Below are 15782 nucleotides of genomic sequence, written 5' to 3' on the forward strand. Positions count from 1 at the left end.
CTTAGTTAATATGATAGATGAGTGTACTTTAATCACTTCTCCATTATGAAGGTTCACTTTAATCACCAGCTCCTCTAGACATGAGCACAGTTATGGTTTCTATCCTTATTTCTTGTGATAGATGACCTGTGTTTGCTTCAGTCTTTACTCCACCATGAGCTGTCATCAGACGGTACACATGGAGCTCAGCTCCTCCTAGTTGTGAACCCATTTATGGTTGCTGTTTATCTTTTTTCAGATAGATGAGCTGTGTGAAGTTCAATCACTTCACCCCCATGAATGTCCATCAGAGGTTACACATGGAGATTGAGCTCCTCTAAATGTGAGCAGTGCACCCCCATATTTCTTATTTCATATAATAGCTGAGCTGTGTGCTTCAATCTCTGCCCCCCCCCATAAATCTTCCATCCACCAGCAGGTTCACATGGAGATGGATCTCCTCTGGATGTGAACACAATCATGGCTCCTGCTCTTCTCATCTCGTGTGATAAATGAGTTGTGAGGACACCAAGAGTAAAAAAGAGGAGCATCACTCTAATAAATGTTCTAAAAATAGTTTATTGTTGTAGTGCCTGTTTAAAAGCCAACACAATTCCGGAGTTCCACCGGCCCCCATCATCAGGGCTAGAGAATGGCTAAAAAGAGAAAAAAAAGGTTTCCTGGAGGATTTGGTTGGGAACAATGTGATGCAGTTAGATATTTGGGCTGCTTCTATTTGTGTTTTGATCCACCACGAATATCTTCATAAGATGCGCATAGATCCAAGCTCCTCTAGATGTGAGCACCATCAGAACTCTGCTTCATCTGATATAATAAAGACGTTTCAATCACTGCTCCGCCATGGATGACCATTTGAACGTTTTTATATTAGGTCATGGTTCCTGTATTAGACACCAATGAAAGATGCACATGAAGCTTGGTCCTCTCTAAGCAGACCAACACCAACCTAGCGCCCATTTCTTCTAAGTCAGATAAGCTTTGTACATCTAGCTCTGGTTGTGTTTGCCTCCATCTCTAAATCTTTATCAAGAATCACCCTACGTAGAGGCACACAGAGCTTCTCCAGATGTGTCCGGTGTGTATAATTTCCTAGATGTATACATGAACCAACTGGAACACGGGTCTGATAAGTCCTTCCATCACTGCTCCAAGGTGAGCCACCGTCATAACATTTCAATTTAGCTGGGCCAAGATTGTGTTCATCCATGACGCTTCATATCATATGGGTGAGCATTCTGTTCAGTGCCAATAATCAATACACTTTGACCTTGTGGTGACATTTGGGCTGAACTCTGAGCTTTCATCACTATTCCAACATAAGCATTTATTACTTCCTTGCTATCACTCTTTCACTATGGATCATTAGAAGATGAATAAAAAGCTTCTAGCCACCAGTGCCATCATAGTGTCCATCTTCTCCAATATCTCCTATCATTGTACATAGATGTTACTTCTACAGCTTTGCTTGTGTGCCATAGAGCTGGACCTGTGTGTGGAATGCCCTTACATTCATTCTGCAATGAGTGCCTCTATGAGAAGAGACATTTGAGAGCGTTGTCTGAGCATTCATTACTCTGTATCCATCCCTCTTCCATTCATTCATTACTTTGTATCCATCCCTCTTCCATTCATTCATTACTCTGTATCCATCCCTCTTCCATTCATTCATTACTATGTATCCATCCCTCTTCCATTCATTCATTACTTTGTATCCATCCTTGTTCCATTCATTTATTACTGTCTATATTTGTTTCCATCTTGGGCCATCATCGGAAGATGCATATAAATCTTCTAGCTGTGAACCCCAGGATGGTGTGTGTCTTCTCCGTGTCATAGAAGATAAGTCTACTACTATGCTTGTGTGCCAGCCATCACCACCATCATCCAGTGAGAAGATGGACTTGGAGCTTCTTGGTCATACATTTGTTTTATCTCATGAAGATCTTTGTACTGAGTGCCAACTACCCACAGGCAGGAAGAAGTCCTTCCATCACTGCTCCAACATGAGATGCCATCTAAATATGTACATAGAGCTGAAATGTCTTTATATTGCCCCCATCTGTGTTCCATCCAAACCAGTGAAGGTAAAATCCAGAGAACGTTTGTTGGGTCACTTCTCCCCTGGTATATGCCTGCTGTGAGATTTACACTGCCACGAATACAGAATCATTTCTGGTTCTGAGTCAGTTACCGCTTTCTAGTTCCTAACAGTCAATATGCCTTGCCTGACAATGGGGAACCTTTATGGGCCCTAAAACAGGTGCACTTTAAAATGAATCAGTTATGCTTTATATTGTGTTATTGATTCTCTGTATACTGTTACTTTGCACAAAGTCTGTCTGTTATGCAGTGACTTGGCCATGGCCGCCATACGTCATCCAAATGTCTGTCTGTGTTATGATAGTGTGTTCAGCCATTGTACTACCTATCCAATAAATCGTGTTTCTCATTTCATCTTTCATCGTTGGTAAATACTTGATTGGAGAGAAAATTGGGGTTTAAGGCGGGCCATACAGTAGAAACCCAGAGATTGGTAGAGGTGACACTGACACAAAGTCAAAGATTGGTAGAGATGACACCGACACAAAGCCAAAGATTGGTAGAGATGACACCGACACAAAGCCAAAGATTGGTAGAGGTGACACCGACACAAAGCCAAAGATTGGTAGAGGTGACACCGACACAAAGCCAAAGATTGGTAGAGGTGACACAGACAAAGCCAGAGATTGGTAGAGGTGACACCGACACAAAGCCAAAGATTGGTAGAGGCGACACCGACAAAGCCATAGATTGGTAGAGGTGACACCAACAAAGCCAGAGATTGGTAGAGGTGACACCGACACAAACCCAAAGATTGGTAGAGGCGACACCAACAAAGCCATAGATTGGTAGAGGTGACACCAACAAAGCCAGAGATTGGTAGAGGTGACACCGACACAAAGCCAAAGATTGGTAAAGGTGATACAGACACAAAGCCAAAGATTAGTAGAGGTGACACCGACACAAAGCCAAAGATTAGTAGAGGTGACACAGACACAAAGCCAGAGATTAGTAGAGGTGACACCGACACAAAGCCAGAGATTGGTAGAGGTGACACCGACAAAGCCAGAGATTGGTAGAGGTGACACTGACACAAAGCCAAAGATTAGTAGAGGTGAATCCGACACAAAGCAAAAATTTGTAGAGGCGACACTGACACAAAGCCATAGATTGGTAGAGGTGACACCGACATAAAGCAATAGATTGGTAGAGGTGAATCTGACACAAAGCCAGAGATTGGTAAAGGTGGCACTGACACAAAGCCAGATATTGGTAAAGGTGGCACCGACACAAAGCCAGAGATTGGTAGAGGTGAATCCGACACAAAGCCAAAAATTGGTAGAGGCGACACCGACACAAAGCCAGAGATTGGTAAAGGTGGCATTGACACAAAGCCAGACATTGGTAGAGGAGACACCGACTCAAAGCCAGAGATTGGTAAAGGTGGCATTGACACAAAGCCAGACATTGGTAGAGGTGACACCGACACAAAGCCAGAGATTGGTAAAGGTAACACAAGCATTACGACAAGCTGTAAAAGGTGAGGCAGGAAGAGATCCTGTCAGGAATGTTGTTTAAGATGGTGGGGGGGGGGGGGGTGATACAATTTGGAATTTAAGGAGGCAGTGCCTTATTATATGTATTCCAGAGACAAAACTATAATCCTTCCACTTTACAAATCACTGGTCCGACCACATCTGGAGTATTCTGTCCAGTTCTGGTCACCAGTCCTCAGGAGGGATGTGTTGGAACTGGAGAGAGTCCAGAGAAGGGCAACTAAACTAATTAGGGGATTGGAGGACCTTAATTATGAAGAGCGTCTGCAATTGCTTGATTTATTCTCCCTGGAGAAGAGACGCCTGAGGGGGGACATGATAGCAATTTACAAATATCTCAACGGTGATCAGAGCATAGAGAATAAACTATTCAGTCCCAAGCAATGTATGAGGAGATGAGGACATACAATGCGATTAGAGGAGAAGCGTTTTAACCTCAGGCTACGCAGGGGGTTCTTTACTGTTAGGGCTACAAGACTGTGGAATTCTCTACCACAAATGGTAGTTACTGCGGGAAGTATGGCTACTTTTAAAACACTCTTAGACGTACATCTCAAGGATAAAAACATTCAGGGGTATGAGAGAGGATTACGGCCACACACACCTACACAGGTTGAACTGGATGGACTATTGTCTTTATTCAATCTCACCTACTATGTAACCTATGCAGAGGATAGAAAGCATTAATAGACATATAAAAAGGAGCCCGGAGTGCCGTCTGGAAATAAGAAAGGTTTTAAATATTAATAAGCAATGATTCACATTAGTCTTAAAAACTTTTAGAGGAAATATATATTTTTAATTTTATTTTTAGTGATGAGTATATACAAAATGATTTTATGTTCCCTTAAAGGCCAAGTTCATCTTTTCCAGGTGCCAACCCAATAGCAATTATTAAATAAATGGATGCATTATTAAAGTGCAGCTGCCCCTTTAAGTGTAAAAACACTAGAATCATATATGATAATGTAATAGTACACAATGAACAATTTTTATATCACATATGGATAACTTCTCATCCATATCATATCAAGTACAAGGAGTGCATGTGGGGACAAGCAAGCGGTGCATCGCATGTAGTCTAACCAGAGTCATAGAAGATTGATGCAACATATATAAGTGGATCAGCTTGTTGTTAACCTCTGGAGATACTGAGAGGTGAGAGGAGCAAACTTCCTCCCAATCCTCATCTGACAGATCAGGAACAAGCTGCCGCCACCTATTGCAGACCTGCAATGGGGTCCTGTTAGTGGTGGCTGACAACAAATGCAGATATAGGGGTGAAATAAGTCCCCGTGGCCCCTGGCACCTCAGAATGCCTATCAAAGTATAATCGGAAAAACTGGTATCATGAGTCCCAAATTCCTAAATTGGGTCTGGACCACATGACGAAGTTGTAGATAAGCTACAGAGACTTTAATAGAGGGAGGATGCAAGGCTGCAGAAACTTCCATTGGAGGAAAATCCAAAGCGGCAGAAAATTCCATTGGGGGAGAATCCAAGGCTGCAGCGACTTCAGCAGGAGGAATCCTCGAGACTGTGGGGACTTGTGTGGCAGCTGCAGAGATTTCAGTGAAATGAGGCCTCAAGAATAAGGGGACTTCAGCAGGAGGGGACTCAAGTAAGTGGGGACTTCAAGGGGAGGAGGTCTGGAACTGCGGAGACTTCAATGGGAGGAGGTCTGGGACTGCAGAGACTTCAATGGGAGGAGGTCTGGGACTGCAGAGACTTCAATGGGAGGAGGTCTAGAATTGCGGAGACTTCAATGGGAGGAGGTCTGGGACTGCGGAGACTTCAATGGGAGGAGGTCTGGGACTGCGGAGACTTCAATGGGAGGAGGCCTGGAACTGCGGAGACTTCAATGGGAGGAGGTCTGGGACTGCAGAGACTTCAATGGGAGGAGGTCTGGGACTGCAGAGACTTCAATGGGAGGAGGTCTAGAATTGCGGAGACTTCAATGGGAGGAGGTCTGGGACTGCGGAGACTTCAATGGGAGGAGGTCTGGGACTGCGGAGACTTCAATGGGAGGAGGTCTGGGACTGCGGAGACTTCAATGGGAGGAGGTCTGGGACTGCGGAGACTTCAATGGGAGGAGGTCTGGAATTGCAGAGACTTCAATGGGAGGAGGTCTGGGACTGCGGACACTTCAATGGGAGGAGGTGTGGAACTGCGGAGACTTCAATGGGAGGAGGTCTGGAACTGCGGAGACTTCAATGGGAGGAGGTCTGGGACTGCGGAGACTTCAATGGGAGGTGGTCTGGAACTGCAGAGACTTCAATGGGAGGAGGTCTGGAACTGCGGAGACTTCAATGGGAGGAGGTCTGGAACTGCGGAGACTTCAATGGGAGGAGGTCTGGAACTGCGGAGACTTCAATGGGAGGAGGTCCTGAGACTGCGGAGACTTCAATGGGAGGAGGTCTGGAACTGCAGAGACTTCAATGGGAGGAGGTCTGGGACTGCGGAGACTTCAATGGGAGGAGGTCTGGAACTGCGGAGACTTCAATGGGAGGAGGTCTGGGACTGCGGAGACTTCAATGGGAGGAGGCCCTGAGACTGCGGAGACTTCAATGGGAGGAGGTCTGGAACTGCAGAGACTTCAATGGGAGGAGGTCTGGGACTGCAGAGACTTCAATGGGAGGAGGCCCTGAGACTGCAGTGTTCAGCAAATGAAATACTCAGAATATTTACACTGATTGATACTGGTGATAGTTCTCCATTCAGAGCTCTTGTAAGATATTAGCTTTGATCTGGCTGTTAATGATGACATCTTCTCACCAGGGGCCACTTCATTGTCTCTTGTATTCAGACTGCAAGAAGAACATATAGACAGATGAGATAAAAGGAAGCTCTTTACACAGATAAGACCGCCTAGAAGTGAGAGAATCACAGCTGGAAGATATCTGCCTGACCTGCTGGGAGCCACCCCAATACTCTTCCAATGGTCTGCACATGAAGCCTCCCACCACTGCCTCTGCTTTATTACACGGAATAGCATCGGATCAGAGGAATCTCCAACAATCCAGAAATCTCTCAGTGATAAGGAAGGTCTGTGATCGATGGATGGGTTCCTTAACATGTAATCGGTCAACAATTGTGTGCATCTCCCTTCTACCCCAATCTGCAGGGTCACATAAGGCTTGCCAAGGTTGGAGGGGAGGGGGAGGGGGGGTTTGAAAGATTAGGACTACCTGCCTTCTCTGTACACCTGGAACGGAGTACTAGAAGAACAGGCAAACAATCCCTCTACTACCAGTCCAGTTCAAGGTGTGCGGGCCCAGAGTGGGTGGCTCAGTATGGAAGAACACAGTACAATATTCCACTAAAATTGTACAAAGCGTGCATGGAGAGCAGCCAGAGGATTGCATTAGAAAGGCATGGTGGTGGTATTCTGTAACTTTTTATTATATATGGCAGTAATGTCTGTACTATGATATGTGGTGCCCCCTGGCAGCCCATCTATGGCATGGCCTACTAACAGCAAACCCCCCTCTGCTGTATAGGAGCCAACTCTTCATACTTGAAAGTACGAAAATTTGCAGAATTCAGACCTTATAAAATCAAAAACTCTGGCACAATTTTAAATGTTGCATAGTGCAAACTGAAATATAACACAACCACCGATGGACGCTGCAAATATACATCCCGGTGTCTCCTCTGGTCACCGTGTAGCCTCTGTGACAAAGTCAGATGTGACAAAACGCGTCGGAGCGTGGCTACAGGGCGATCAGAGGAGACACCAGGATGTATATTTGCAGCGTCCATCGGTGGTGAGATAGGATACAATAGCAGCATTTTATGTGATCTAAACTGTAAATGCCTAAACTGCTTTCAAACAATGTGAGCGTCTCTCTTTTATCTTTTTAATACATTTTGGTGGTTTTGGTTACTTTGCCATTGGAAATTTCCCTTTTGTTTCCACATGATATCTGACAGATTACATTGTGCAGACTGAGTGTTCTGACACCTGCCCTTGAGTTGATGATTCCAACTAAAAAGCTGGTTTGCCACCCACAAGAATGGAAGGAATTTGTAGCTGGTGAGTTTTCCATCTAAAGGCAGAGGGATCACCAATTACACGCGAGGGGGGGGGTTCGGAGGTGGAGACTTGGAAAAAGGAGGATTTCACCTATTATATGTGTATATAGAGCATTGGGACCTTATATTATCACCACGAAGAACAGCGCCGGGTGTTTTACATTATATGGACTTGTTTTTTTTTTCTATTATTTTTTACTGTTTTTAACCACTTAAGCCCCGGAGGATTTGGCTGCTCAAAGACCAGGGCCTATTTTGCGAATCGGCGCTGCGTGACTTTAACAGACAATTGCGCAGTCGTGAGATGCCGTACCCAAATGAAATTGACGTCCTTTTGTTCCCACAAACAGAGCTTTCTTTTGGTGGTATTTGATCACCTGTGCGATTTTTATTTTTTGCGCTATAAACAAAAAAAATTTTGAAAAAATAACAATATTTTCACATTTATTTATATGAAATTCTCAAAAAAAATGTAAAAATCAAAATTTTTTAACATTTTGAGGCCAATTTGTTTTCTGCTATATATTTTTCATAAAGAAAATCGCAATAAGCGTATTTTGATTGGTTTGTGCAAAAGTTATTGTATTTACTAACTACGGGAAAGATTTTTGTCATTCTCATTGTTTTTTTTAACTAGTAATGGCGGCGATCTGCGATTTTTTGCGGGACTGCGACATTGCGATGGACAGATTGGACCCCTGACTGACATTTCTGACACTTACCAGTTACCAGTGACATTACTACAGTAATCAGTGCTAAAAATATGCACTGTCACTGTAAGAATGACACTGGCAGGGAAGGGGTTAACTTTATTAGTGATCAGTGGGTTAAATATATCCCTAGGGGCGTGATTCTAACTGTGGGGGGGCGTGGCTTGTGATGTAACCACAGAGACATACCATCCTACATAGCAGGATCGCATAGCCTCTGCACTTACATCAGGGAGAATGACAGACGGTTGTGTTTACAACAGCCGTCCGTCATTCTCCCTCTCTTGCGGGAGATCGCGAGTGGAGGGTGGACATCGGAGCCACCGGTCACATGCGCGGGTATGTCCGTGAACGAGCGGGGGTGGACATCGCGCGCTCGCCCCCTACAGGCTCCTGGGTGAGCAGCGTAGTACTACGTCGGTTTGCCCAGGAGCGGCTGACTGCCGCAGTAAATAGTCGTGTGGCGGTCGGCAAGTGGTTAAGTTTTCGCATTTTTGTTTGCATTATCGCAGCGCTTCCTGTTAGAGTGATACACGGTAACTTTGTTCTTTGTTAGCATTCAGACCTCGCCCGTTCCTGACATACGCAATGTAAGTACAATAAGTCCATACACTTCTTACTCAGACGGAGGTTTATTATATAAGTAGTATACACAGGTATGGAGTCATCTACAGGGGAACCTTGATGCGTTTCGCACATTCATAGGATGAGCCCTAACCCTGAGGATTTCCTAATAAATAAGCACTGCAGGAAAAACGCATCAATGTTCCTCTGTAATGACTGCATACCTTTTATACAATAAACCTCCGTCTGAGCAAGAGGACTACAGTATGTGGACCAATTGTATTCCATAAGACATGGCCTAGGTTGGCTCAGCAGAGAGGTGACCCTGGTGTGAGATATCATCTGTATAAAGGGCCATTCCCAGTTCTGACTATAGAGTGGACTCCCATAATGATAGAAAAGCTTCCTATTTGTTTATTCTCATCCCGTTTTACCGGAAGCAAGGGAGTTGACGTCATCGTATTCAGAAGATCCATCATAACTCTGCGGAGGAGGCATCAAATCCTGGGCACCTAAATGAAGGAGGACAATGATAACAAGACAGGTCAGAAGATTCACAAACAGATCTACAAAATTACATCACAAATCCTGACAAAATGGGCTGTGACATCACAGATCCTGAAAACCCAGGCTGTGACATCACAGATCCTGACATTCCGGGCTGTGACATCACAGATCCTGACAACCCGGGCTGTGACATCACAGATCCTGACAACCCAGGCTGTGACATCACAGATCCTGACAACCCAGGCTGTGACATCACAGATCCTGACAACCCGGGCTGTGACATCACAGATCCAGACAACCCGGGCTGTGACATCACAGATCCTGACTACCCAGGCTGTGACATCACAGATCCTGACTACCCGGGCTGTGACATCACAGATCCTGACAACCCGGGCTGTGACATCACAGATCCTGACAACCCGGGCTGTGACATCACAGATCCTGACAACCCGGGCTGTGACATCACAGATCCTGACAACCCGGGCTGTGACATCACAGATCCTGACAACCCGGGCTGTGACATCACAGATCCTGACAACCTGGGCTGTGACATCATAGATCCTGACAACCCGGGCTGTGACATCACAGATCCTGACAACCCAGGCTGTGACATCACAGATCCTGACAACCTGGGCTGTGACATCACAAATCCTGACAACCCGGGCTGTGACATCACAAATCCTGACTACCCAGGCTGTGACATCACAGATCCTGACAACCCGGGCTGTGACATCACAGATCCTGACAACCCAGTCTGTGACATCACAGATCCTGACAACCCGGGCTGTGACATCACAGATCCTGACAACCTGGGCTGTGACATCACAAATCCTGACAACCCGGGTTGTGACATCACAGATCCTGACAACCCAGGCTGTGACATCACAGATCCTGACAACCCGGGTTGTGACACGGCAGATTAAGTGGAATACTGAATGATGGAAGGTGATGTACCCAGGCTGGAAGAACAGGATGACTCCCTATACAAACAATACCGTACGGTTGTGGAAAGACCGAGCAGGGAAAGGCCTCAGGTATACCGAGCTGGAAAAGGGTTCAGGAATACCGAGCTTTGAAAAGACTCAGGAATAAAGAGCTGGGAAAAGGCTCAGGAATACAGGGCTGGGAAAGGGCTCAGGAGTACCAAGCTGGGAAAAGGGCTCAGGAATACCAAACTTGGAAAGGGTTCAGGAAAATCGAGCTTTGGAAAGGGTTCAGGAATACTGAGCTGAGAAAAGGTTCAGGAGACCTGAGCTGGGAAAGGGATCAGGAATACCAAGCTGGGAAAAGGGCTCAGGAATACCGAGCTGGGAAAAGGGCTCAGGAATACCGAACTAGGAAAGGGCTCAGGAACACTGAGCTGGGAAAGGGCTCAGGAACACTGAGCTGGGAAAGGGCTCAGGAATACCAAACTTGGAAAGGGTTCAGGAAAATCGAGCTTTGGAAAGGGTTCAGGAATACTGAGCTGAGAAAAGGTTCAGGAGACCTGAGCTGGGAAAGGGATCAGGAATACCAAGCTGGGAAAGGGCTCAGGAGAAAGAAGCTGGGAAACGGTTCAGGAATACCAAGTTGGGAAAGGGTTCAGGAATACCGAGCTGGGAAAGGGCTCAGGAAAACCGAGCTGGGAAAGGGCTCAGGAATACACAGCTGGGAAAGGGTTCAGGAATACCGAGCTGGGAAAAGGGCTCAGGAATACCGAGCTAGGAAAGGGCTCAGGAACACTGAGCTGGGAAAGGGCTCAGGAATACCAAACTTGGAAAGGGTTCAGAAAAATCGAGCTTTGGAAAGGGTTCAGGAATACTGAGCTGAGAAAAGGTTCAGGAGACCTGAGCTGGGAAAGGGATCAGGAATACCAAGCTGGGAAAGGGCTCAGGAGAAAGAAGCTGGGAAACGGTTCAGGAATACCAAGTTGGGAAAGGGTTCAGGAATACCGAGCTGGGAAAGGGCTCAGGAAAACCGAGCTGGGAAAGGGCTCAGGAATACACAGCTGGGAAAGGGTTCAGGAATACCGAGCTGGGAAAAGGGCTCAGGAATACCGAGCTAGGAAAGGGCTCAGGAACACTGAGCTGGGAAAGGGCTCAGGAATACCAAACTTGGAAAGGGTTCAGAAAAATCGAGCTTTGGAAAGGGTTCAGGAATACTGAGCTGAGAAAAGGTTCAGGAGACCTGAGCTGGGAAAGGGATCAGGAATACCAAGCTGGGAAAGGGCTCAGGAGAAAGAAGCTGGGAAACGGTTCAGGAATACCAAGTTGGGAAAGGGTTCAGGAATACCGAGCTGGGAAAGGGCTCAGGAAAACCGAGCTGGGAAAGGGCTCAGGAATACACAGCTGGGAAAGGGTTCAGGAATACCGAGCTAGGAAAGGGCTCAGGAATACCGAGCTAGGAAAGGGCTGAGGAATACACAGCTGGGAAAGGGTTCAGGACTACCAAGCTGGGAAAGGCCTCAGAAATACTGAGCTGGGAAAAGGCTCAGGAGTACCAAACTGGGAAAAGGGCTCAGGAATACCGAGCTGGGAAAGGGTTCAGGAACACCGAGCTGGGAAAGGGCTCAGGAATACAGAGGTGGGAAAGGGTTCAGGAAAATAGAACTTTGGAAAGGGTTTAGGAATACTGAGCTGGGAAAAGGTTCAGGAATACTGAGCTGGAAAAAGGTTCAGGAGTCCCGAGCTGGGAAAAGACTCAGGAATACCAAGCTGGAAATGGTTCAGGAATACCGAGCTAGGAAAGGGCTCAGGAATACCAAGCTGGAAATGGTTCAGGAATACCAAGCTAGGAAAGGGCTCAGGAATACCGAGCTGGGAAAGGGCTCAGGAATACGGAGCTGGGAAAGGGTTCAGGAAAATCGAACTTGGGAAAGGGTTCAGAAATACTGAGTTGGAAAAAGGTTCAGGAGTCCCGAGCTGGGAAAAGACTCAGGAATACCAAGCTGGAAATGGCTCAGGAATACCGAGCTAGGAAAGGGCTCAGGAACACCAAGCTGGAAAACGGTTCAGGAATACCAAGCTAGAAAAGGGCTCCCGAGCTGGGAAACGGTTCAGGAACACCGACCTGAGAAAGGGCTCAGGAATATCGAGCTGGGCAAGGGTTTAGGAACACCAAGCTAGGAAAGGGTTCAGAAACACCGAGCTGGGAAAAGGGCTCAGGAATACCGAGCTAGGAAAGGGCTCAGGAATACGGAGCTGGGAAAGGGTTCAGGAAAATCGAACTTTGGAAAGGGTTTAGTAATACTGAGCTGGGAAAAGGTTCAGGAGTCCCGAGCTGGAAAATGACTCAGGAATACCAAGCTGGAAATTGTTCAGAAATACCTAGCTGGGAAAGGGCTCAGGAATGCCAAGGACTGGGAGTAACGGAAACCTTCACTGGGAAAGGCATAGGAGACCCCTGCTGACCTCTCTTTATGAAAATGCCAATGTCCTGGCTCATTTGTTGATCGTCTGCCTTAAGTACTTTAAATCCTGGATTAGGTATGGGGAATCAGGTGTTCTGGGTCTAATCCCTGAAGGCAGACATAGAACGGTATTCGGCAGGTTCAGAATTTGATCGGGAATTGCCATCTTATATGTGTCAGTAAAGGTCATTGTGGAATTGTTCAGAAAAGACTTATAAGAGGTTGGAGGATGTGGAACATTGTGGAGCTATTGATATGACAGCACAGAACTCACTCAAATGAGGCCCTCATCCACTTACCTTCAACCGGGTATCTGTAATTCTCATACCAGTTGTGCTCCCCGGAGGAAGTACTAGAAGAGCCTCGAGATCCAGCTGATGCTACAAGACAATCAAGGAGCGAATTATCCATCAGAAACACCAACGTCTACAGATTGCGCCTCACACTTCATATACTTATCACCCCCTAAACCCTATAAAATGGACCTCACACTTCACATCCATAGTCATCACCCTCTACACCCCTATAGACTGGACTACACACTTCACATACAAATTCATCACCCTACATTCCTATAGACTGGACTACACACTTCACATCCATAGTCATCACCCTCTACACCCCTATAGACTGGACCACACACTTCACATACAAATTCATCACACTACAACCCTATAGACTGGACCACAGACTTCACATCCATAGTCATCACCCTCTACACCCCTATAGACTGGATCTCACACTTCACATCCATAGTCATCACCCTCTACACCCCTATAGACTGGACCTCACACTTTACATCCATAGTCATCACCCTCTACACCCGTATAGACTGGACCACAGACTTCACATCCATAGTCATCACCCTCTACACCCCTATAGAGTGGACCTCACACTTTACATCCATAGTCATCACCCTCTACACCCCTAAAGACTGGACCACACACTTCACATCCATAGTCATCACCCTCTACACCCCTATAGACTGAATCACACACTTCACATCCATAGTCATCACCCTCTACACCCCTAAAGACTGGACCTCACACTTTACATCCATAGTCATCACCCTCTACACCCCTATAGACTGGACCTCACACTTTACATCCATAGTCATCACCCTCTACACCCGTATAGACTGGACCACAGACTTCACATCCATAGTCATCACCCTCTACACCCCTATAGAGTGGACCACGAACTTCACATCCATAGTCATCACCCTCTACACCCCTAAAGACTGGACCACGAACTTCACATCCATAGTCATCACCCTCTACACCCCTATAGACTGGACCTCACACTTTACATCCATAGTCATCACCCTCTACACCCCTATAGACTGGACCTCACACTTTACATCCATAGTCATCACCCTCTACACCCCTAAAGACTGGACCTCACACTTTACATCCATAGTCATCACCCTCTACACCCCTAAAGACTGGACCACGAACTTCACATCCATAGTCATCACCCTCTACACCCCTATAGACTGGACCTCACACTTTACATCCATAGTCATCACCCTCTACACCCCTAAAGACTGGACCACGCACTTCACATACCTAGTCATCACTCCATATACCCCTATAGACCATACCACACACTTCACATACAAATTCATCACACTACACTCCTATAGACTAGACTTTACACTTCACATCCATAGTCATCACCCTCTACACCCATATAGACTGGACCTCACACTTTACATCTATAGTCATCGCCCTCTACACCCCTATAGACTGGACCTCACACTTCACCTATATACCTATCACCCTCTACACCCCTATAGACTGGAGCTCACACTTCACCTATATACCTATCACCCTCTACACCCCTAAAAACTGGACCTCACACTTCACCTATATATCTATCACCCTCTACACCCCTATAGACTGGACCTCACACTTCACCTATATATATATATATCACCCTCTATACCCCTATAGACTGGACCTCACACTTCACCTATATACCTATCACCCTCTATACCCCTATAGACTGGACCTCACACTTCACCTATATACCTATCACCCTCTATACCCCTATAGACTGGACCTCACACTTCACCTATATACCTATCACCCTCTACACCCCTATAGACTGGACCTCACACTTCACCTATATACCTATCACCCTCTACACCCATATAGACTGGACATCACGCTTCACCTATATATCTATCACCCTCTACACCCCTAAAAACTGGACCTCACACTTCACCTATATACCTATCACCCTCTATACCCCTAAAAACTGGACCTCACACTTCACCTATATATCTATCACCCTCTATACCCCTATAGACTGGACCTCACACTTCACCTATATATCTATCACCCTCTATACCCCTATAGACTGGACCTCACACTTCACCTATATATCTATCACCCTCGACACCCCTAAAAACTGGACCTCACACTTCACCTATATACCTATCACCCTCTACACCCCTATAGACTGGACCTCACACTTCACCTATATATCTATCACCCTCTATACCCCTATAGACTGGACCTCACACTTCACCTATATATCTATCACCCTCTACACCCCTATAGACTGGACCTCACACTTCACCTATATATCTATCACCATCTATACCCCTATAGACTGGACCTCACACTTCACCTATATATCTATCACCCTCTACACCCCTATAGACTGGACCTCACACTTCACCTATATATCTATCACCCTCTATACACCTATAGACTTGACCTTACACTTCACCTATATATCTATCACCCTCTACACCCCTAAAAACTGGACCTCACACTTCACCTATATATCTATCACCCTCTACACCCCTATAGACTGGACCTCACACGTCACCTATATACCTATCACCCTCTACACCCCTATAGACTGGACCTCACACTTCACCTATATACCTATCACCCTCTACACCCCTATAGACTGGACCTCACACTTCACCTATATACCTATCACCCTCTACACCCCTATAGACTGGAC

The 15782-nt window shown here is 46.1% G+C and overlaps 1 protein-coding gene across 1 annotated transcript in view; it reads right to left on the reverse strand.

Moving 5' to 3' along the window:
- Positions 1-6273: 6273 nt before the first annotated feature.
- The window catches only part of LOC309567214 (T-cell differentiation antigen CD6-like), a 77278-nt gene continuing 67769 nt past the window's right edge, over positions 6274-15782 (reverse strand). Inside the window, exons 11-13 of the mRNA XM_082272593.1 lie at positions 13100-13180; positions 9340-9417; positions 6274-6403 (exon numbers count right to left, since the gene is read on the reverse strand). Coding sequence (XP_082128719.1) covers positions 6399-6403; positions 9340-9417; positions 13100-13180 — 164 coding nt within the window. The 3' untranslated portion in view covers positions 6274-6398. The remainder of the gene's footprint in view (positions 6404-9339; positions 9418-13099; positions 13181-15782) is intronic.

Source organism: Pelophylax lessonae (genome assembly GCF_965119305.1).
Source record: "Pelophylax lessonae genome assembly, chromosome: 11".
Taxonomy (NCBI): domain Eukaryota; kingdom Metazoa; phylum Chordata; class Amphibia; order Anura; family Ranidae; genus Pelophylax; species Pelophylax lessonae.